Source organism: Macaca fascicularis, chromosome 9, assembly GCF_037993035.2.
Source record: "Macaca fascicularis isolate 582-1 chromosome 9, T2T-MFA8v1.1".
Lineage (NCBI taxonomy): Eukaryota > Metazoa > Chordata > Mammalia > Primates > Cercopithecidae > Macaca > Macaca fascicularis.
The window spans coordinates 141252916-141275379 of NC_088383.1; the positions used below are offsets into that span (position 1 = coordinate 141252916).

General features: G+C 54.5%; 1 protein-coding gene across 12 annotated transcripts in view; it reads right to left on the minus strand.

The window, feature by feature from the left end:
- Positions 1-203: 203 nt before the first annotated feature.
- Positions 204-22464, minus strand: part of STK32C (serine/threonine kinase 32C) — a 127327-nt gene continuing 105066 nt past the window's right edge. For 7 of the 12 annotated variants that reach the window (XM_065521641.2, XM_074003110.1, XM_045362288.3 and 4 more), the window contains 10 exons: positions 20691-20842; positions 18466-18639; positions 17423-17460; positions 17203-17292; positions 16907-17010; positions 16072-16188; positions 14539-14664; positions 14318-14449; positions 1772-1839; positions 204-875 (listed from right to left, as the gene is read on the minus strand). In XM_065521641.2, coding sequence (XP_065377713.1) covers positions 737-875; positions 1772-1839; positions 14318-14449; positions 14539-14664; positions 16072-16188; positions 16907-17010; positions 17203-17292; positions 17423-17460; positions 18466-18639; positions 20691-20842 — 1140 coding nt within the window. In that variant the 3' untranslated portion in view covers positions 204-736. Of the gene's footprint in view, positions 876-1771; positions 1840-14317; positions 14450-14538; positions 14665-16071; positions 16189-16906; positions 17011-17202; positions 17293-17422; positions 17461-18465; positions 18640-20690; positions 20904-22464 lie in introns of all 12 variants that reach the window. The other 5 variants (XM_074003112.1, XM_045362294.3, XM_074003114.1 and 2 more) reach the window with 2 other exon arrangements.

Sequence of the window (22464 nt, forward strand, 5' to 3'; positions counted from 1 at the left end):
CGTCTCTGCCTTCCACAGCCTTACGGCTCCAGGGCCACGGAGACAGGCACCCACCCCAAAGCCATGGTCCTGGAACTCTGGGGGCCTCTGCCCTGAGGAGCTGCCCCCCGACTGGCTGCCTTAAGTCCAGGCCAACCAGAAACTGCAGGCACGGGCCTGATGGCCAGGCAGGCACAGGACATGCGCAGAATATGCAACACCAAGCGGTTCTCACATTGTAATTCTCAGAGGTGAAAAGTATACAGAAATTGCTGGGGCAGTGTGAATCTCTAGAAAACATTCACCTCCCCACCCACTAACCCCAACCCGGGCCCCTGACCTCCAAGAACCGAGCCAAGCCTGGGACACCCGCGGCCTGCTCTGCAAGGGCTCACCTTGTGAGGGGGGCTGTGCACAGCCTTGGGCTGAGTGGGGACCAAGACTCCTGTCTCATCCATGACCCCGGCCCCCCATGAGTGGTGAGAGCGCGCCCAGCAGCGCTTCCTCCATCCAGACGGGTCTCGGGGGCCCGCAGGCAATGCCCTCCGTGCTGCCCTCCACAGGTGTCTGCGCACCCACAGCCTCTTGTCCCCTGCACCACCACGAGCCCAAGGTGTGAAATGTGTCCGGGCACCATGGGCACTGCCAGCCAGGCTGCTGGGTGGGAACATGAATGCCGGGCCTCCGCCCATGGCCCTCCCTCTGGCAGCCCAGTCTCCAAAGCAGCTCAAGGGGTGAGGATCACGGGCGTCCCGGCCTAGCCGCTCCCGGCCGAGGGGCAGATGGGGCCACACATGGGAAGGGCGGAGTGCTCCTCGTCCTCCACGGGCTCCGCAGCATCCCTGGGCTCAGGGGCGGGGAGAGGCTCACTCGGGAGGTCCTGGCTCCTCTTCAACCTGGGGTGGCAGGAACACACGGAGGGCGTTATGCCCCCACCTCCCTGGCCTCACGGTCCCATGACCTGCCCATGGGCTCACGGGACAGGCCATGGCGTGGATGCCCATGATGGGCCACAGGCTGGGTGTCTGCTGGAAAGGCCAGGCTCCCAACACACTGGGTGCGGCAGGGAGCCTGGGGGCGGGTAGCGGCACGTGAGCACACTGGCAAGGCTCGGGGTGTTTCCAGCCAGAAGCCAAAAGGCCTTCTTCTTTGCAGGTGCCACAGGTCAGTGACTTGGGAACAAGGCTTGCCTGAGCCTCATTCTTCACCCGATGGTCTGATCCCCGGGGTGCCAGCCAGTGCCCTCACCTGTCTGCACACGCCCTGCAAGTCCTGCCCACGCCCTGAATATTCTGCCCACAAGAGCTCAGACACACCTCCTCCAGGAGGCCCTCCTGGCCCCACACAGGCAGAGGGGGCATCCATCCTCCCTTGGGCCCCAAGGTGGCAGCTGCTGCTATTTCTGGCCTGCCTTGCCTGCTGCTAGTCATGTGTGCCCTTCTGTCCTCTAGGGCCTGACACTCAGAAGAGGTGAGAGACAGAGTGTGCCTGGGTGGGGGAGTTGATGTGGCTCTGATGGGGCCTCCTAGGAAGTCACCACCCCTCACCTGGGCAGACGACGAGTCTCTCCCCAGATTCCAGCCACAGGCCCCGCGTGGAGCTCAAACATGCCAGAGCCTGGCAGGGGTCTCCTGCCGCTCCCCTCCACAGCTGCTGCTCAGAGTCCCCAAAGAGAGTGGGGCCGTGCACCCCAGGCCCACAGATGCCAGCTCATGTAGCCAAGAAAACCTTAAACCTTAGCCCCATTTTCCTCCTCTCTGCCACCACGCCCACCCACCCCCAACACACTCACTTTTCTCTGTTAAAAATCACGAAGTCTTGCTGGATTGCATCAAGGCAGTCTTGAAGATAGTCATTCTCCTGTGGACGGAAAGGCACATGTGAGTGTGGGGGACACTGTCCAGGTTCCGCCCACTCCCCTCAAGTGAGTGTCTGGGCATCCCCATCGGGCCTCCACCCGTGGCTTTCTTTGGACAATGGCCTCTGGGCTGTTGAAGCATCCCGGCCCTCCAGGAGCCAGACTGCCGGGGAGCTCACGTCTCCGCGGGTGATTCACCCAAGCCCCGAGGGATGCCAAGGCCCAGCTCCCTTGCCTCAGGGTGGATGGCTTGGACTTGCTCCGTGGGGTCTGCAGGACCAGGCGGAAGCTGTTCTCTGCGGGACTTTGCTGGAAACCACTCCCTTGCCAGGCCTTTCCTGTCTCATACCAACTTCTCCCAGCCCCTCATCACAGCACACACAAGCCCACCCCAGGCCTGCTTCTGAGGCCCTGCCCAGAGAATCTTGGAACCAGGGCTGTCTTAGAAGCCAGCCCTCAGGACAGGTTTGTGGACTGAGGCTGCCCCTCGCAGGACCCACCCTCGGTGGTGTGTGATGGGCAGGCAGGACTACTTCCTTCGGGCAGCAGGACCACTTCCCAAGACGCAGGGGTCGGGAGGGTGTGGGTGGGGTGGAGGGGGTGCTGGTCACTCAGCGCTGGCGTGGTGTGGGAAAGCATCATTATGGTGACCACGGACTTGGATGGTGACGTCGGTCACTACCAACGTGTGAGCAAATGACAGACCCAGATCAGTCAAGTCACAATGGAAAGTGCAGGGAGTCGCAGGCCTTGGGGCGGCGTTAAAAGGGCCCCCATCTGCAGCTGAGGAGAAAGGATGCCCACTTTTGAGGACCACAGAACCTCAGATCCACAGGCTCAGGAAGTCACCCATGTCACAGCCAAGGCCCTGCGAGGGAGGGTGCTGGGCTCTGAAGGCCGGAGGGGACGTGTGAGTGGGTGCACACAAGAACGCTCACCCCCATCTAGACACACGAGAATAATCACCCCTATCTAGACACACGAGAACGCTCACCCCTATCTAGACATACAAAAGGTATAGCAAAATCCAGTGTTTCCATCTTACGGGACCACCATCCCACGCGATTGGCCAGTGAAGGAAGCGTCGTTATGCAGTGTGTGACAACAGTCTGCGTTCACTCCAGATGGACAACAGCATGCTTTCACGGCCCCACCCAGGGCTAAGGGGTCTCTTCCCTGTCAATGTCGTCTGTGCCTCAACCACCTGGACACTCTTGCCCACTATCCATGGATCCTATTTTTGATCTCGCTCTGTCACCCAGGCTGGAGTGCAGTGGCGTGATCTTGGCTCACTGCCGACTCCGCCTCCCAGGATGAGGGTCTGACTGAGCCACCGGGATCTTGCAATCCACAGCGACACAGGGTGGGAGGGGCTGGGGTGGGCACCAGGGATGCAGAATGTGAGCGCCCGTCGTGGCCCTGTGTGCAGCCCAGTGGCAGGGGCTGCTGGTCATCCTGCAACGTCCACAGCCACGTTTTCCTAGGCAGAGAGATCACCAGAAGCCTGAGGAGCTGCTCCAGAAACATCTGAAAGAGGTGGCTCTGAGCGGCGCCTAAGCCGGGCTGTGAGTCACCGAGATGTGCGAGCGCGACCCTTTTCCACAGGGACTCCCAAGGTGTGTGGAGCGCTCCCAGCAGGATGCCATGGTGGGGTCTGTGCCTGGCCCGGATCTGCCCTGCCCTTCCTCTGACGGCCCTGCCTGTACCTCTTCCTTGGGTGGCTGGAGCCCTTTGCCAGCACACACAGAGCCAGCGGGCCACAGAGGGGCCCTTCGCCCATGACTGGTGGGTGTGGGCGTTTGAAAGCCCAGCTCCCTCAGGGCAGGGACCTCGAGTCACAGGTGATGCTCCCGGGTCCCCTGAAGGCTGAAGCCGCTCCCCACAGGGTTTCTGGATTTCTGCTTGAAAGCCGGCCGGGCGCGGTGGCTCAAGCCTGTAATCCCAGCACTTTGAGAGGCCGAGATGGGCGGATCACGAGGTCAGGAGATTGAGACCATCCTGGCTAACACGGTGAAACCCTGTCTCTACTAAAAAATACAAAAAATTAGCCCGGCGAGGTGGCGGGCGCCTGTAGTCCCAGCTACTTGGGAGGCTGAGGCAGGAGAATGGCGTGAACCCGGGAGGCAAAGCTTGCAGTGAGCTGAGATCTGGTCACTGCACTCCAGCCTGGGCGACAGAGCGAGACTCCGTCTCAAAAAAAAAAAAAAAAAAAAAAAAGCCAAGCTCTGCTGGCATCTCCCATCCCGCAGGCAGTGGGGGGTGGGGGTCTCTCCCGGATGCACTTTCTGAGTAACTCGACCAGGAATCCCCGTCTCAGGGCACCCGTGGTGCCTGCACACGTGCTGAGACACAGCATCGGACCCCAGATGTCACCCACAGCGATGAGGGGCCTGGGAAATGGACCAGGCTTCAGTCCCTAACACCGTCGCAAACCTGCTTGGCAGCTCAGGTGCAATTGTCAAACCCCTCAGCATTCAGTGGAAATGCAAGGGACCCAGAATAGTCAAATAATGTCCAAAAAGAACAAAATTGGGGGATTCACAGAACCTGATTTGAAAGCTTGCTACAAAGCTGCAGTTATCAAGATGGTGGGGTCCCGACACAGGGCAGACATCTGGACCAATGGAACAAAATGGCAAGTCAAAAAACAAGGTGTGATGTCAAAAGCAATTCAATGGGGAAAGAATCATCTTTTCAGCAAATAATGCTGGGACAGTCCGATATCCACCAATGAGAGAATGAAGCTGGACCCTCACCTGACATTGTTCATAAAAATTAACTCAAAATGAATCACATAGCTAAATGCAAGAGCTGAAACTATACGATACTTAGAAGGAAGTGTGGGAGTAAATCCCCGTGACCTCAGCTGAGCTGATGGATCCTCAGACAAAGCACAGTAGCCAAGGAGGAAATCGCCACGTTGGACAACGTCAAGGTCCAAGTAGCTGAGGAGGAAATCGCCACGTTGGACAACGTCAAGGTCCACGTAGCCGAGGAGGAAATCGCCACGATAGACAACGTCAAGGTCCAAGTAGCCGAGGAGGAAATCGCCACGATAGACAACGTCAAGGTCCAAGGAGCCGAGGAGGAAATCGCCACGTTGGACAACGTCAAGGTCCAAGTAGCCGAGGAGGAAATCGCCACGTTGGACAACATCAAGGTCCAAGACTTCCCTGCTGCAAATGATGCCCCCAAGCAAGAGAAAAGATAGCCCACGGAACAGGAGAAAACACCTGCCAATCACCTGTCTGACCAGACACCTGCGTCCAGGAAATAAAATACATAACTCTTACGAAGAAACACAAAGACGAGCAAGGACTTCTGGCTTCTGCTGTGCCGCGAACAACGTGGAAGGCCTCATTCCCATCCCTGCAACAGGAAAAATGCTGAACTAATGAAAATCAATGACTTTTCCTGGACCCATCAGAGAGCTGAGGTCAAAGCACTGCTACGACCCTCAAGTCTACAGAGACAGGTGAGCAGAGTCACAGCCAAGACCCACTGGCCTGGAGCAGAGCTGATGGTGCAGGAGCTGCACGAACACCTCCCAGGCAGCTCTGGGGAACGGCTGGGGCTGTATGCAGAACTCCCGGGCTGCAGTCTTATGGGGCCCCCAACCTTTTGTGGGTTTCCCCTCCAGGAACCCTGCCAGGTCTTAATGAAGCCAAGGACAATCCCTTCTCCCGGCTCTGCCATGGGATGGGGACAGTCACCGCTGTGAAATATACCTGGAGCATTCTTCACAGCAAATGGAATTTGCTCGCCAAAGGAAAGGCTTATCTCACTGGGGGAAGACTGTTTTTCAGCCTGTACCCCGCTTTAGCCTGTCTCACCTAAGGGGAGGGGAAAAGCAGATCAACAACTGTGAAGGGGCACAGGCCCCCGAGACTGACATTTGGTCACAGACTGTGGAACAGTTCCCTACCCGCCACCTTCCCAACACACCCACAGGGTTTCTGCAGTGTGACAGGGATTCCAGCAGATAGGGCCACAAAATGCAGACGCTCTCTGAGGAGGACGATATAGGGAAGCCCAAGGGCAACCGAGGAAATGAAAACAAATGTGAAGCCTCTGGTACCCACAGCTACAGCAGACATTAAAACCTGCCCCAAACCTGGCCTAACATAAACATAAACCTCACACTAAAGGCCCATCTACTTCAGCTCTTATTACCAGATGCATCATGTCTGGATTTCAACAAACACTACAAGGCAGACTGCAAGGTCTTAAGGAAAAAAATAGTGTAAAGAGACAATGCACGCATTAGAATGGATCCAGATATGGCACCCAGGTTGGAATGATCAAACAGGAAATTTAAAATAACTGTGATTAATATGGTAAGGGCTCCAAGGGAAAAGTATGCAAGAACAGATGGGGAACAGACGGGCAATGTAAGCAGAGAGATGGAAACTCCAAGAAGGGATCAAAAGGAAATGCTGGAAATAGAAAACACTGTAACAGAAATGAGGATGCCTTTGATGGTTCCTCAGTAGACTGGATCCAGATGAGGAAGGAATCTATGAGCTTGAAGAAATGTCAACAGAAAATTCTCAAACTGAAATGCAAAGAGGAAAAAAAAGAGTGAAAAAAATGAACAGAATATCCAAAAGCTGTGGGACAATTTCAAACGGCACCACACATGCATAATTGGATTTCTAGCAGGAGGAGAGAAAGAGACAGAATATTTGAAATAATAATGACTGGGCATTTTCTGAAATTAATGACAGACACCAAACCACAGATCCAAGAAGCTCAGAGAACACCAAGCAGAATGAATATATCAAAAAAAATCTGCACCTAGGCATATCATTACTAAAACTGCAGAAAACCAAAGAGAAAATCTTGAAAGGAGCTGGGGGTGGAGGGTGGGGAGGAATTCTACTTACAGAAAAAGAATTAGAGCAGACTGCTTGTTAGAAATCACATAAGCAAGAAGAGAGTAGAGTGAAATATTTAAAGTGTTGAAGGTAAAAAACCTACCAAGCCAGAATTCTATATCCAGTGAAATTATTCTTTAAAGGTGAAATAAAAATAAAGACCTTTTTGGACAAACATAAAGGGAAGGAATTCATCTCTGTTAGACCTGTCCTATAAGACATGTTAAACAAAGTTCTTCAGGGGGGGAAAATGATTTAGGTCAGCAACTTGGGTCTACATAAAGAAAGGAGGCACTTTAGAGGAGGAATGAATAAAGGTGAAATGAAATTTTAAATTTTTCTTAATTGATCCAAAACATAACTGTTTGAAATAACAGTAGTAACAACGTAGTGAGCATTTATAGCATAGCGAGCAATTACAGCATACAGATAAAGGAAATGAATGACAGCAATGTCATCAGGAACAGGAGGAATGCACGAGAGGTACTGTCACAAGGCACCCCACTGCACACGAAGGGGCGGAGTGTGAGGTGAAGGCAGTCTGTATGCTAAAGGTATACTGCAATGTCCAGGCCAACCACTAAATATATTTCAAAAAGAAGTATAATTAATAGGCTAGGAGAGGAGATAAACTACAATCCTATAAAATGCTTGCTTAAAACCAGAAAAAGCAGAAAAATAAGGAAAAAAGAAGGAACAACAAATAGACTACACTTATAAATATGGTAGATATCATATTGAATTTATCAATGATCACTTATTTATTTACAAGACAGTGTGTCTCTCTGTTACCCAGGCTGGAGTGCAGGGGCATCATCATAGCTCACTGCAGCCTTGAACTCCTGGGCTCAAGTGATCCTACTGCCTCAGCGTCCTGTGTAGCTGGTATCACAGGTGTGTCCCACCACACCCAGCTAATTTTAAATTTTTGAGTAGAGACAGGATCTCGCCATGTTGCCCAGCCTGGTCTCAAACTCCTGGGCTCAACCAATCCTCTCACCTCAGCCTCTCAAGTCACTGGGACTACAGGCATGCACTGTTACACCTGGCTAATTTTTTAAGTATTTTATAGAGCTGGTGATAAGGTTTGGCTGCGTCCCCACCCCAATCTCAGCTTGAATTGTAACTCCCACAATTCCTACGTGTCATGGGAGGAACCTGGTGGACAGTCATTGAATTGTGGGGGCGGGTCTTTCCTGTGCTACTGTCATGATAGTGAATGAGTCTCATGAGATCTGATGGTTTTAAAAACAAAAGTTTCCCTGCACAAGCTCTCTTTTTGCCTGCTGCCATCCATGTAAGATGTGACTTGCTCCTCCTTGCCTTCCACCATGATTGTGAGGCCTCCCCAGCCATGTGGAACTGTAAGTCCATTAAACCTTTTTCGTGTATAACCCAGTCTCAGGTATGTGTTTATTAGCAGCATGAAAACAGACTAATACAGTAAATTGGTACCAGTAAAGTAGGGTGCTGCTGAAATGATACCCAAAATGTGGAAGAAACTTTTTAGAACTGGGTAACAGGCAGAGACTGTAACAGTCTGGAGGACTCAGAAGAAGACAGGAAAATGTAGGAAAGTTTGGAACTTCCTAGAGACTTGTTGAATGGCTTTGACCAAAATGCTGATAATGATATGGACAATCAGTCCAGGCTGAGGTGGTCTCAGATGGAGATGAGGAACCTGTTGGGAACTGGAGCAAAGGTGACTCTTGTTATGCTTTAAGCAAAGAGACGGGCGGCATTTTGCCCCTGCCCTAGAGATTTGTGGAACTTTGAATTTGAGAGAGATGATTTAGGGTATGTGGCAGAAGAAATTTCTAAGCAGCAAAGCATTCAAGAGGTGACTTGGGTGCTGTTAAAGGCATTCCGTTTTAAAAAGGAAACAGAGCATAAAAGTTCAGAAAATTTGCAACCTGACAATGTAATAGAAAAGAAAATCCTGGCTGGGCATGGTGGCTCATGCCTGTAATCCTAGCATTTTGGGAGGTTAAGGCGGGCAGATCACCTGAGGTCAGGAGTTCGAGACCAGACTGGTCAACATGGCAAAACCCTGTCTCTATTAAAAATACAAAAATAAGCTGGGTGTGGTGGTGCATGACTATAATTCTAGCTACTTGGGAGGCTGAGACAGGAGAATCACTTGAAATCAGGAGGCGGAGGTTGTAGTGGCAATGAGCCACTATTGCGCCACTGCACTCCTGCCTGGGTGACAGAGCAAGACTGTCTCAAAAAAAAAAAAAAAAAAAAAAACCATTTTCTGTGGAGAAATTACATAAGTAACAAGGAACTGAATATTAATCACTAAGACAATGGGGAAAATGTCTCCAGGGCATGTCACAGACCTTTGTGGCAGCCCCTCCCATCACAGACCCAGAGGCCTAGGATGAAAAAAATGGTTTCATGGGCTAGATCCAGGGTCCCTCTGCTGTGTGCAGTCTAGGGACTTGCTGCTCTGCATCCCAGCTGCTCCAGCTATGACTGAAAAGGGCCAAGGTACAGCTCAGGCCGTGGCTTCAGAGGGTACAAGCCCCAAGCTGTGGTAGCTTCCATGTGGTATTGAGCCTGCAGGTGCACAGAGGTCAAGAATTGAGATTTGGAAACCTCTGCCTACATTTCAGATCCGTATGGAAACACCTGGATGTCCAGGCAGAAGTTTGTTGCAGGCTTGGGGCCCTCATGGAGAACCTCTGCTATGGCAATGCAGAAGGGAAATGTGGGGTCGGTGCCCCTACACAGAGTCCCCACTGGGGCACTGCCTAGTGGAGCTGAGAAGGTCACCATCCTTTAGACTCCAGAATGGTATATCCACCAACAGCTTGCACCGAGCACCTGGAAAAGCCACAGACACTCAATGCCAGTCCATGAAAGCAGCCGGCAGGGAGGCTGTACCCTGCAGAGCCACAAGGGCAGAGCTGCCTAAGACCATGGGAACCCAACTCTTGCATCAGCATGACCTGGATGTGAGATATGGAGTCAAAGGAGTTCATTTTGAAGCTTTAAGATTTGACTGCCCTGCTGGATTTCAGACTTGCATGGGGCATGTAGCCCCTTTGTTTTGGCCAATTTCTCCCATTTGGAATGGCTGTATTTACCCAATGCCTTTACCCCCATTGTATCTAGGAAGTCACTTGCTTTTGATTTTACAGGCTCATAGGCAGAAGGGACTTACCTTGTCTCAGATGAGACATTGGACTGTAGACTTTTGAGTTAATGCTGAAATGAGTTAAGACTATGGGGGACTGTTGGGAAGGCATGATTGGTTTTGAGATGTGAGGACATGAGATTTGGGAGTGGCCAGGGAAGAATGATAAGGTTTGGCTGTGTCCCCACCCAAATCTCAGCTTGAATTGTGACTCCCACAATTCCATGTGTCATGGGAGGAACCTGGTGGGAGGTCATTGAATTATGGGGATGGGTCTTTCCTGTACTGTTGCCATGATAGTGAATGAGTCTCATGAGATCTGATGGTTTTAAAAACAAAAGTTTCCCTGCACAAGCTCTCTCTTTACCTGCCACCATCCATGTAAGATGTGACTTGCTCCTCCTTGCCTTCCACCATGATTGTGAGGCCTCCCCAGCCATGTGGAACTGTAAGTCCATTAAACCTTTTTCCTGTATAAATCACCCAGTCTCAGGTATGCCTTTATTAGCAGCGTGAAAATAAACTAATACAGATGGGTCTCACCTTGTTGCCCAGGCTGGTCTCAAACTCCTGGACTCAAACAGTCCTCTTGCCTCAGCCTCCATGGTCACTTTAAATGTGAATAGTCTAAAATACACCAATTAGGTCAGGCACAGTGGCTCACATCTGTAATCCCAGCATTTTGGGAGGCTTAGGTGGGAAGACTCCAAGAGTCTGAGACCAACCTGGACAACATAGTGAGACCCTGTCTCTTCAACAAAATTTTTTTCAAATGAGCCAGGTGTGGGGGCGCACACCTCCAGTTCCAGCTATTCCAGTGACTGGGGCAGGGAGAATCACTTGAGCCCAGGAAGTCAAGGCTGAAGTGAGCCATCATTGCACCACTGCACTCCAGTTTTGGTAATAAAGCCAGACCCTGTCTCTAAAAAAACAATAAAGTAAAATAAAATATGCCAATTAAAATACATTGTCAGAGTAGACTAAAAAAAAGACAATAAAAATTTTTTAAAATTTGGATAGACATTTCTGTAGACACAATACCTGATAAAACACCTCAAAAGATGTTCAGCATCATCAGAGAAATGCAAATCATAGCCACACAATCACTGCACACTAAGATACCTATAATTAAAAAAAAAAATAAACCAGACAATAACAAGACTTGGCAAGTGTGTGGAGAAACTGCCACCCTGACACACTGCTGGTGGGGCATAAAATGGCATACCTGCTGTAGAAAAGGGTAGGCATTTCCTCCAAACATGAAGCAAAGAGTCACATACGACCCAGCAGGTTCACGCCTAGGTATGCGCCCCCCAAAAATAAAAGTACATATCCACACAAAGACTGGTAAGTGAACGTTCACAGCAGCATGATTCATAATAATGAAAAATGTTAACAAGTGGAAAGAACAAATACTCATCAACTGATGACTGGATAAGGGAAAGGTGATATATATGTGGAATATTACTCAGCCATCAACAGGAATGAAGCACTGACAGGCTACAACGTGGATGGACCTCAAAAGCATCCTGCGAAGTGAAAGAAGCCAGCCGCAAAGACCCCATAGTGTGTAACTCCACTTCCATGAAACACCCACAACAGGCAAACCTACAGAGACGGAAAGTAGCTTCGTGTCTGCCAGGGGAGGGGAGGAAAGGGGATGGGGTGTGACTGCTAATAGGTGGCGTCTTTCTCTTACAGCACGTGAAAAGGTTCTAAAATCAGATTGTGGTGGAGGATGCACAGCCCTGTGACTATATTAAAAACCACAGAATTATATACTTTACATGGGTGTATTGTCTATTGTATGGAATGTGAATTATACCAAAATAAAGCTGTTTCCAAAAACCTCTCTCAGCCTCAAGTTAACAGTGGGACTTTTTTTTGGAGTAATGCTTTCCTTTCAGAACACCTACCACCCTCCAGCCAAAACATCTCCCCACAACCAACCCAAGACAAAGCCTAGCTCCTCCTGCTCATGAGTGCCTGGCCTCACCTGTTCCCACCCAGAGCCTCCTGGGATCTCAGCATGACCAGCTGGGCTCTGCACACTGTCCGTCCCTGAGTCTCCCATGAGGGCTCGTACCTCATCCTGGGCATGAGAGTTTCCCAGAACACCCACCACAGGCTGAGGCAGACCCAGGGGCAAGGGGACCACCGAGGGACCCGGGGTCATCACTGTCACCCCGACATCAACACATAACTGTAGCTACTCCTTGGTGAGTATCAGTCACATCCTGGTGGTATGGGCCAAACTGAGTCCCCAAAATGATACATTCAAGTTCTAATCCTGGGTACCTGTGAATGTGACCTCATGTGGAAGTGAGGTCTTTGCAGATATCATCAAGATAAGATGGGGCCATAATGGATCCGGGTGGGCCCTAAATCCAATGCCAGGTGTCCTTATGAGAAGAGGGGAGGAGGTGGAGATGCACACACAGGCACACCCCACGCGGCAGCGGAAGCAGGGGCTGGGGGGATGTGTCTAGGCCAAGGCAGCCTCTGTCGGAGGTTCAAGGGGCAAGGACTGGTTTCCCTCCCTGGAGAGCCTTCAGAAGAGGCACGGCTTTGCTGACATCTTAACTATGGACTCAGGCCTCCAGACCATGAGACAACAGCGTCTTTTTATTTCTTTTTTAAATCTGCTGATTAAAAGGGAGCCTGTTGATGCTCTGTTGTGAATATCACGTTCACACAGAACACGAACCACGTCCACATTGGGAACACCATGTCCTCACACGGCAGAGAAGCAAAGACTCAAAAGAGGACTAAAGTCGCCCCTTTTACAACAGCATTAGCCCCACCCATGCTGGAAGAACCTACATGGCTCCATCAGCCCCCAAACGTCCCATCTCCACCACCACCACAATAAGAAACAAAGTTCAACATGAGTTTTAGGGGAAACATTCCAACCACAGCACCCATCAAATCCTTGACGAGACCACGATCTCAGTCAGTATTAGCTTACACTCTGGCGGGACCCAGAAGCAGGGGGCAGAGCTACACCATGCCTGGACTTCCGGTTTACAGAAACTGAGATCATCACGTAACTGCCCAATGGGTTCACCATGCCCGCTGCCTAGACAGAGCCAATTACCAAGACAGGGGAGCTGCAGGGGACAAAGAGCAGCTCACACACAGCCAGCTGTGCAGGAGACCATTTCATTACAACTCAGATCCTTTTCGGAGACGACGCACTGCTGTTCTTCATCCACCCGATTCGTGGTTACCTGTCCTGGTGGCCCCAGAACACCAGCATGCCTGGGTGTGAGGGCTTCACGTGGCCGTCCCCGCACACACAACCAAAGCCAACGCACCTGGGTGAGTGTGAGGGCTTCACGTGGCCGTCCCCGCACACACAACCAACACCAGCACACCTGGGTGAGTGTGAGGGCTTCACGTGGCCGTCCCCGCACACACAACCAACACCAGCACACCTGGGTGAGTGTGAGGGCTTCACATGGCCGTCCCCGCACACACAACCAAAGCCGGTGCACCTGGGTGTGAGGGCTTCACGTGGCCGTCCCCGCACACACAACCAAAGCCAACGCACCTGGGTGTGAGGGCTTCACGTGGCCGTCCCCGCACACACAACCAACACCAGCACACCTGGGTGAGTGTCAGGGCTTCACGTGGCCGTCCCCGCACACACAACCAAAGCCGGTGCACCTGGGTGTGAGGGCTTCACATGGCCGTCCCCGCACACACAACCAAAGCCAACGCACCTGGGTGAGTATGAGGGCTTCACGTGGCCGTCCCCGCACACACAACCAAAGCCAACGCACCTGGGTGAGTGTGAGGGCTTCACGTGGCCGTCCCCGCACACACAACCAAAGCCGGTGCACCTGGGTGTGAGGGCTTCACGTGGCCGTCCCCGCACACACAACCAATACCAGCACACCTGGGTGAGTATGAGGGCTTCACGTGGCCGTCCCCACACACACAACCAAAGCCAACACACCTGGGTGAGTGTGAGGGCTTCACGTGGCCGTCCCCGCACACACAACCAAAGCCAACGCACCTGGGTGAGTGTGAGGGCTTCACGTGGCCATCCCCGCACACACAACCAAAGCCGATGCACCTGGGTGTGAGGGCTTCACGTGGCCGTCCCCGCACACACAACCAAAGCCGGTGTACCTGGGTGAGTGTGAGGGCTTCACGTGGCCGTCCCCGCACACACAACCAATTCCAGCACACCTGGGCAAGCATGAAGGCTTCACATGGCCGTCCCCGTGCACTCACAACCCCAGCCCTGGTTGTCCCTGCCCAGCTGCTTCATAGGAGCGAGGTGGGAGCTGGGAAATGCAGAAGGGAGGTCTCTGGCCTTCTCAGGACTTCAGGAAACGGTCTGGACTTCCAAGATGTGTGGGCTGCCAGGAGTCTCTACACGCCTTGCTCAGTGGTGGTGAGGAGCCCCAAGCCCAGCCCGCCACCGCGCCCTGAGCCTGCCCCGGCACTCACGGACTGGGAGCTGTCCCTACTGTTGTCCCGGGACTTGTTCTTGGCCAGGCGCTTCTTCTTCTTGTGCAGGGGCCTGGATTCCAGGATCATCTCCTCCAACTCGAAGGTGGGGTCGCAGTGCAGACGGCCTTTCTACAGAGGGATGGGTGCTGAGCCCCAGCCCGTGGATGATGCCACGTCCAGCCCAGGCCCCCCCCCCACTGAGCCACCCACAGGCTTACGTTGGGCACGAAGTCCGGCTCCACCCTCTTCTCGCTCAGATGGCCCCACAGCACGCCGGCCAGCGCAGGGGCTGCCTGCACGTCCTGGAGGCTGGAGAACCGATGCTCGGGGTTCACAGTGAGGAGCTGCAACCAGGCATGAGTTAGAGGGCCCAGGGCCCACAGCCCACCAGCACGGAATAGCCCGGCACCCCAGGTCAGGGCACCCTGAGGACTGTCCCACCAGGCCTGAGGTTCAGAGCTCAGGAACCTCAGGGCCACATGAGGAAGGATGGTGCCGACATCAGGCCAAGCACTGTGGTTGGCTCAGCATGTGGCCCAGGGGACGCCTGATCTGAGTGGTGCTGCCCAAACTCCTGGCACCAGAGGACAGCAGAAAGATATGCAAGGAAGGCTCTGCCAGGATTTGCCAGGAGGTGGCAGCCAAGGGCTAGCTAGCAGCTAACACTCCGCCCGCGGCAGGCCTCACAGTAACTATTCCAGAGCCACTCCCTTCACCGAATGGGACCTCCCAGGTGAGCCCGGGGCAGCCGTGCGTGGCCTGGGAAGCAGCATCCCAGCCCTGGCACCTCCCGTCTTTCCAGGGAAAATGCCACAGACCCAGACCCCGTGCGAGGTTTCCCAGGCCTGGCCTTAGGCGTGTGGGTCATCCCCAGTCCCCACGCAGGCCCTCTCTAGCCCAGTGCCACCTTGTGAACCACCTGGGCAGGTGTGGCCGAGCTTCATAGGGCTAAAGCAGAGTTAAGAGGCTCTCTCGGGGCTGGGGAGAGGCCCCCGGCAGGCAAGGCCTCCCTGACTTTAGACTGCTTGGCTACAATTCCAAAGCAGGAGGCCCCACCTACCTGAGACATGGGAGCCGGGAGACAGCTGGGCCCGTGTGGCACACTCGCTCCCTTCCCTGCCCTGCCTGCGCCTGGCTCTGACTCTGAATCCCCCATGATGTTCCAGTGAGGCTCTGAACAGGGAGCCGCACAGGCCAGTCAAGACACAGCCCCGGCCTAGTCCCAGATCACAAATGGGAGGCACCACTGATGGCCACGCCCCTGCCCGTGTCCCTGCCAGGCTGACGTCCCTTGAGAGGCATTTGCAGTGGGCAGCGGCTGCCCACCTTCCCTGGGAGGCACTGGAGCAAAGCATCCCGGAGATAGCATGGGCTTGAACCCACCCACCCCTCACCCTCCTTCCAATACGTGGGACACAGGGACCTGACTCAGGGCTCCTGTGTGGTGACAGGCAGGGCGGGTGCACAAGCCTGCTGTGAGGGTGCCTGGGGACACAGCTCAGGGGATCACCAGGACACCAGTGACCTGGTAGGGCTTGCACCTGGTGAGAGGGCCACAGAGCCTGCCACCAGCTTGCTGTCCGGGGTTCGGGGCTGCCATCTGTGGAGGCCCCCACAGGCTGCAGTGAAGGGACCTGTGTCCGCCAGGAAGCGGCACTAAGTGTGCACTGGAGGGGGGGCCCCGAGCCACAGATGAATGAGGGAGGGAATGGGTGCTCCGTGGGCAAGGAGGCTCAGGGATGGGGGCTCACCTTCCGCAGCAAGGCCACCATCTCCCTGGACCACGTGGGGACATACTGGACGCTCACGGTGCTGAACAGCTGCACCAGGGACTCCACAGCATTGCTGGAGTGGATGTCGTAGGGCCTCTGGAGACAGGGAAGGCAGCACTGGGCAGATCCTCCTGGCCCCCAGGACACCCAGAACAATGCCAGACACAGGTGGCATCACCCTAAGAGGACTCCCCCCACCCCAAGTGCAGGCACAGCTCTGAGCAGCCTGGCCTTCACCTGCCTCAGGGGAGCCTGGGTTAGATAAAGCTTGCACCCGGGTCCTGCACCACGGCTGCTGCGCCCATCTGGCTGGGATCCCAGGGGCCTGGGTTCAGGCAGAACAGCCCCAGGGGGCCAGGAGGGAGCTTCCTCAGAGGTGGGGTTCTGTGCAGGGCTGAGGGGTATGGTCTGCAAGAGGGCCCCAGCCTCCCAGTCTCCGGGAACTGGCCTCGCCGTGGCCACAAGGGTGAGAGCACAGGGCCCCAAAAGAAACTTTCTGTGGAAAGTTCCAAGGCAGCAGCACCCCTGCTGGCCAGTTCTCAGCCCTGTCCACCCCCCCCAGAGGCCGGCTTGCAGGCCCCAGCAGCGGCCCCGGGAAACCACAGTGACTCTGTCCTTCCTCCCCCTGCTCAGGCATTCTATCACCTACTGCGCACTTTGCTAAAAACGTGACTCCTCAGACAGAGTGGAGACATCCCTGCACGCCTGGGCACTGGGGGTGGCCGCCCCCCTCCCCGGCACTCAGGCCACCCACTGGTGGGCGCAGACAGCAGGGGCCTGGTGGCCAAACCCGGGGGCTGCAGGGGGTCCATACCCAGCCTCGCAGCAGTTCATAGGCCATCACCCCCAATGACCACCAGTCCACCTCGAAGGAGTAGCCAGTTCCGCCGTTGACAAAAGAGTGGAAGATCTCTGGAGCTTTCCGACAGAAAGAAGGACCAGTTGAGCTGCCAACAGATCACAGCCTGGACCCGTGGGCACAGGGCCGGCACCTTGAGGCCACACCCCGAGACCAGGCTGCCTCCAGGGTGGGACAGAAAAGCCACCGAGGTCTTGTCCTTCCCACCTGGAGGAAGCCAGCTCCCATCTGGAACCCCAGCTCGGGCTCACCCATGTATGGCTTGGTGCCTGCTAACGCCGTCGCCCGCTCCCCGTCCTTGATGATGGTGGCGATGTTGAAGTCGGTCAGGTGTGCGTGTCCTGCGCAGAGAGGGGTCAGCTGTGGCTGTCCCAGGACCAGAGACGCATCCTCGCGTGCAGGACCCCCCTCCCCCCACAGGCCCATCCCTGCCGCCACCCACCTGGGCTGCCCACACCCAGCCCCACCCACCTCTCTCATCCAGGAGAATGTTGTCAGGCTTGACATCTCTAGACAGGGCAGAAAGTGGGAAGGTGAGTTGAGAAATCTGCCCTGTTTCTGCCCTGGAATCTCTGCCACAATTCCTCGAGTCCCCAGGACACTCCCCCCACCTCCGGTCACCCACTCGAGGCAGAGGCCTGGGAGCCTGACTTGGTCCTGGGACGATACTAGGACCTCCGGGTAGGGGCAGAGGCGAGGAAGTCAGCCACTTTGTTTCCTGTGGCATCTGGACAGCAGCACACACCTGGCACCAGACGCTGGGAGGGGGCCTGGAGCCCCAGAGGACAAGAGCAATTGCTGCCAGGGCCTGCCCTCCCCCTCCACGACTCAGCCTCTAGGAGACCAAGCCGCCTCGGCTCTCGCTTTGCCCCGACTTTTCCAGGCACGCAGCCAGTGCTCAGCGACCAGGTCATAACCAGACATCCGAGTCCCCAAAAGCAGAAATGCAAACACCAGTCTATTCGGCTTTAAAATATACCTCACAGATATTTTCATTTTGTTCCATAGCTGCGGAATTTCAGCCTAATTTCTGCTTCCCAATTTCACTTCCTTCATAATCTGCTTCCTATTTTCTTTTTTTAAATTTTATTTTCAGAGCCATCACACCGGCTCGGCTTCCTAATTTCATCTGCTTTAAGCTAATGTTAAAATTAGTTTGGATTCCCTGGGACATGGTGGATGGGCAAACGGGAGCCTTCAGTTAAACGGACCAGGTGAAGGCCACCTGCTGTGACCCGGTCCCGTGTCTGTCCACCAGGGCTAACAGCCCTCTGTGCCCAGTCTTGGCTGGGGCTACTGGGACGAGGCCCCCCACATGGACACCAGGCACACAGCTATGGGGCTGACCCGGTTGGCGCAGGTGCCACAGCTGGGGGCAGGCACTCAGGCAAGGGTGGGGCAGAGGAGCTAGACCCGCTCTGTGGGAGTGCAGACGCCCTGCCAGCAGTCTGACCCGAGGTTGCTGAAGCCCTGCCCACATCAGCAGGTGCCCGCACTGTCTGCCACGCACACACCTGTGGATGATGTGCTGGCCACACAGGTAGTCAAGGGCCAGCGCCATCTCGCAGATGTACAGCCTCACCGTGTCCTCAGAGAACTGCACGTTCTGCTGCAGGTGGTAGCGCAGGTCCCCACCCAGAAGCAGGTCCACTACCATGAACATGTCCTCCTCGTCCTGGAAGGAGTACCTGTGGGCACCGACGGAGGGCCTGGTGTGTGCACCGCTGGGGAGCCAGTCATGGCTGCTCCCACCGCTGACACACTCCCCCTAAGGACCACAGCCCCACCCCAGCATTGGTCACCAGGCATTCCCCGGAGGAGGGCCTGCCCAAAGCACTGATGGCACCCCAGCCCAGAGCTGCTCTGAGCCCAGATCCTGAGGAAAGACACACGACCCTGTGCTGGAGGTGGCCCAGCTGAGGGCCAGAGGCACCCGGGAGTGGCAAATGCAGAGCAGAGCTACAGCGCCCAGCTCTGGGTGTTTCAGGCTGCCTGGTCTCCTCTTCGGTAAAATGGGGATACAAACATCTGCCTCAGAGGGTTGTTAAAAAAACATGAGGCCACGTAGGTCACACTCTTGACACAGTGTTGGGCAAAGAGCTGGCATTTAATAACCAGCATCCATGGTGAGGACGATGGCAGTGATGGTGGTGGTAGTGGTGGTGATAGTGATAACAGTGACTGTAATAGTATGGTGATAACAGTGATTGTGACCGTGGTGGTGGTGGTGGCGATGGTGACAATAGTGATTGTGTTGATTACAGTGATGACGGTGATGAGTGTGATGGTGACAGTGGTGATGATGGTGTTGGTGATGGTGGTGACGGTGATGTGAGGATGACGATAGTGATGATTGAGGGTGGTGGTGATGGTGATAACAGTGACTGTAATAGTATGGTGATAACCGTGATTGTGACCGTGGTGGTGGTGGTGGCGATGGTGACAACAGTGATTGTGTTGATTACAGTGATGATGATGAGAGTGATGATGACAGTGGTGGTGGTGGTGATGGTGAGGATGACGATACTGATGATTGAGGGTGGTGGTGATGGTGATAACAGTGACTGTAATAGTATGGTGACAACAGTGATTGTGACCATGGCGGTGGTGGTGGCGATGGTGAGGATGACGATAGTGATGATTGAGGGTGGTGGTGATGGTGATAACAGTGATTGTGACCATGGTGGTGGTGGTGGCGATGGTGACAACAGTGATTGTGTTGATTACAGTGATGATGATGAGAGTGATGATGACAGTGGTGGTGGTGGTGATGGTGAGGATGACGATACTGATGATTGAGGGTGGTGGTGATGGTGATAACAGTGACTGTAATAGTATGGTGACAACAGTGATTGTGACCATGGCGGTGGTGGTGGCGATGGTGAGGATGACGATAGAGATGATTGAGGGTGGTGGTGATGGTGATAACAGTGATTGTGACCATGGTGCTGGTGGTGGCGATGGTGACAATAGCGACTGTGTTGATTACAGTGATGACAGTGATGAGAGTGATGATGGTGACAGTGGTGATGGTGGTGTTGGTGACGGTGATGGTGATGACGATAGTGATGATTGAGGGTGGTGGTGATGGTGATAACAGAGACTGTATAGTATGGTGATAACAGTGATTGTGACCTTGGTGGTGGTGGTGGCAATGGTGACAATAGTGACTGTGTTGATTACAGTGATGACGGTGATGAGAGTGATGATGGTGACAGTGGTGGTGGTGGTGATGGTGGTGGTGATGGTGATAACAGAGACTGTATAGTATGGTGTTAACAGTGATTATGACCGTGGTGGTGGTGGTGGTGGTGGTGGTGACAATAGTGATTGTGTTGATTACAGTGATGATGGTGATGAGAGTGATCATGGTGACAGTGGTGATGATGGCGGTGATGGTGATGATGGTGGTGAGTTTTTCAGTCCCTAAACTCTCCCCCACTGACTAGTGCCAGAGACTCCATGGGGGCACATCTCCATCACAGGGAAGCCCTGGGCTTTCAGCAGGCTCCGAAGAGACTGCATTAACTAACCCCAGCATGCCATGGCCACCTGGGCCCCTGCCAGCCCTGGGGCACAGGAAGGAGAACAGATGGGGAGGGGTAGAAAGGGCCTGTGGGTGGCAGGGGTATCTCCGAGGCACAAGGGCCAGGGAGCACCAAGGGCAGGAGAGCACAGCTGGTGCCTTCCCAGCTTCAGGGCGGCGAGTCTCTCTGCAGAGAGGCCACAGCAGGCTCACCAGAGGTTCACCAGAAAGACGTGCTCAATCTCCTGCAGGATCTCCAGCTCCCGGAAGACGTTGCGGACCTCGTCACGCTCGATGCACTGCTGCTTGTTCATGTACTTCATGGCGTACATCTTCTCCGTGTCCCGCTTCTGCACAATGCACACCTGGGGGGCACAGGGCTGTTCGGCAGGACGCCTGAGGACGCCTGGGGACACATGGGGACACCTGGAAATGCATGGGGATGCCTGGGGATACATCGTCAGGACACACGGGGACACCTGGGGACGCACCACAGCCCCTCTGCCTCCTAGACGTGGCAGACGCATTCCTCTCCGCCACATGTGGTAGCATATTTGTTCTGGGGATTAGGACTTGGGTGTTTGGGAGGCCACGATTCTGCCCCCAGAGGTTCCTGTACTGCTTAGCATGTGGCCCTGGAGGCACCTGTCTCAGTCACATCCTGGCTCCGTGGCTGTCACTGAAGACCCGTCCCTGAGACTCAGTCCTGCGTTTCAAGTCTGCAGCAGGACACATCTGTGAACAGCACTAGCTGCAAACGGACAGGGCCGGGCCTGAGAGCACCCAGGCGTGAGTCGGAGCCATGCAGTGGCCAGTTGTGCGGGGAGAGCCCCTCACCAGCCATGACCTGGGCAGGGAGTTTTCCCTTCCTAAACCCCAACATCCTTTTCCAGGGCTTGGAGCAGCAAGCAGCCTGGAGGGGTACTGGGGAATGAATGCGAAAACCCACTCAGCACAGAGCCGTGCACCCAGGAAGCCTCATCAACCATGGCTGCAGCTTCACCCTGGACAGGCATCACTCCACACTCCAGAGACCGCCTCCCGTCTCAACACTGTGAGGCCAAGGCCCCTCACCCTGTCCTGCAAGGAGACACACGGAGTGAGCATGGGGCATGGGGGCCACCGCTGCCACCAGAGCAGGACGCCTCCATGGCACCGGTCCCCACGTAGCTCTTCAGGCACCGTGCCCTCTGAGCACGGATCGTCAGTGTCAACACTGATGCTGCAAATGCACAGCTAATTGCTTGGCAGTGAGGATCAAAGTGAGGCAAAGGGTGAGAAGCATCAATGAGCTGGGGGTCCCTTGTGGCCAAGGAATGTCAATCAGAATTAAGGACAAAGATCCCCAATGGGAAGCCAGGAATTAAGGCACAAAGTTGTAAGCAGCAGAGCCAACACCCCTGTCTCCCACTCAGGTTGGGAGAGACCTTCCCAGGTTGGGAGAGGACAGGTAACCCAGACCCATTTCCAAGGCCTTCCACAACCTCTGCTATCTGGTCCTCAAGGAGCTGGAGCCCAGCGGGGGACCAGGAGGAACTGGACGATTCTGGATCTCAAGGTGGGCCACAGACGGCCCTCGGCTCCTGGTCACATGCCCTGGAAGCGTTGTGGCACAACCCGTAGTCCCAGCTACTCAGGAGACTGAGAAGGGGGGACTGCTTGAGCATGAGAGGTTGAGGCTGCAGTGAGCCATGATCGTACCACTACACTCAGCCTGGGTGACAGAGCGAGACTCTGTCTCTAAAAAAAATAGTCAGATGATTAACAGCCTGAATTCCATGTGCAACCTTCATCCCTCTCTGCCACAAACAGTAACACGTCTGTTCTGGGGATTTGAACGTGGGTGTTTTAGAGGCCATGAGTCTGCCCCCAGAGATTCCTGTACTGCTTAGTGTGTGGCCCTGGAGGCACCTGTCTCAGTCACATCTTGGCTCCGGGGCTGTTACTGGAGGCCCCTCCCTGAGACTCAGTCCTTTTGTGACGCAAA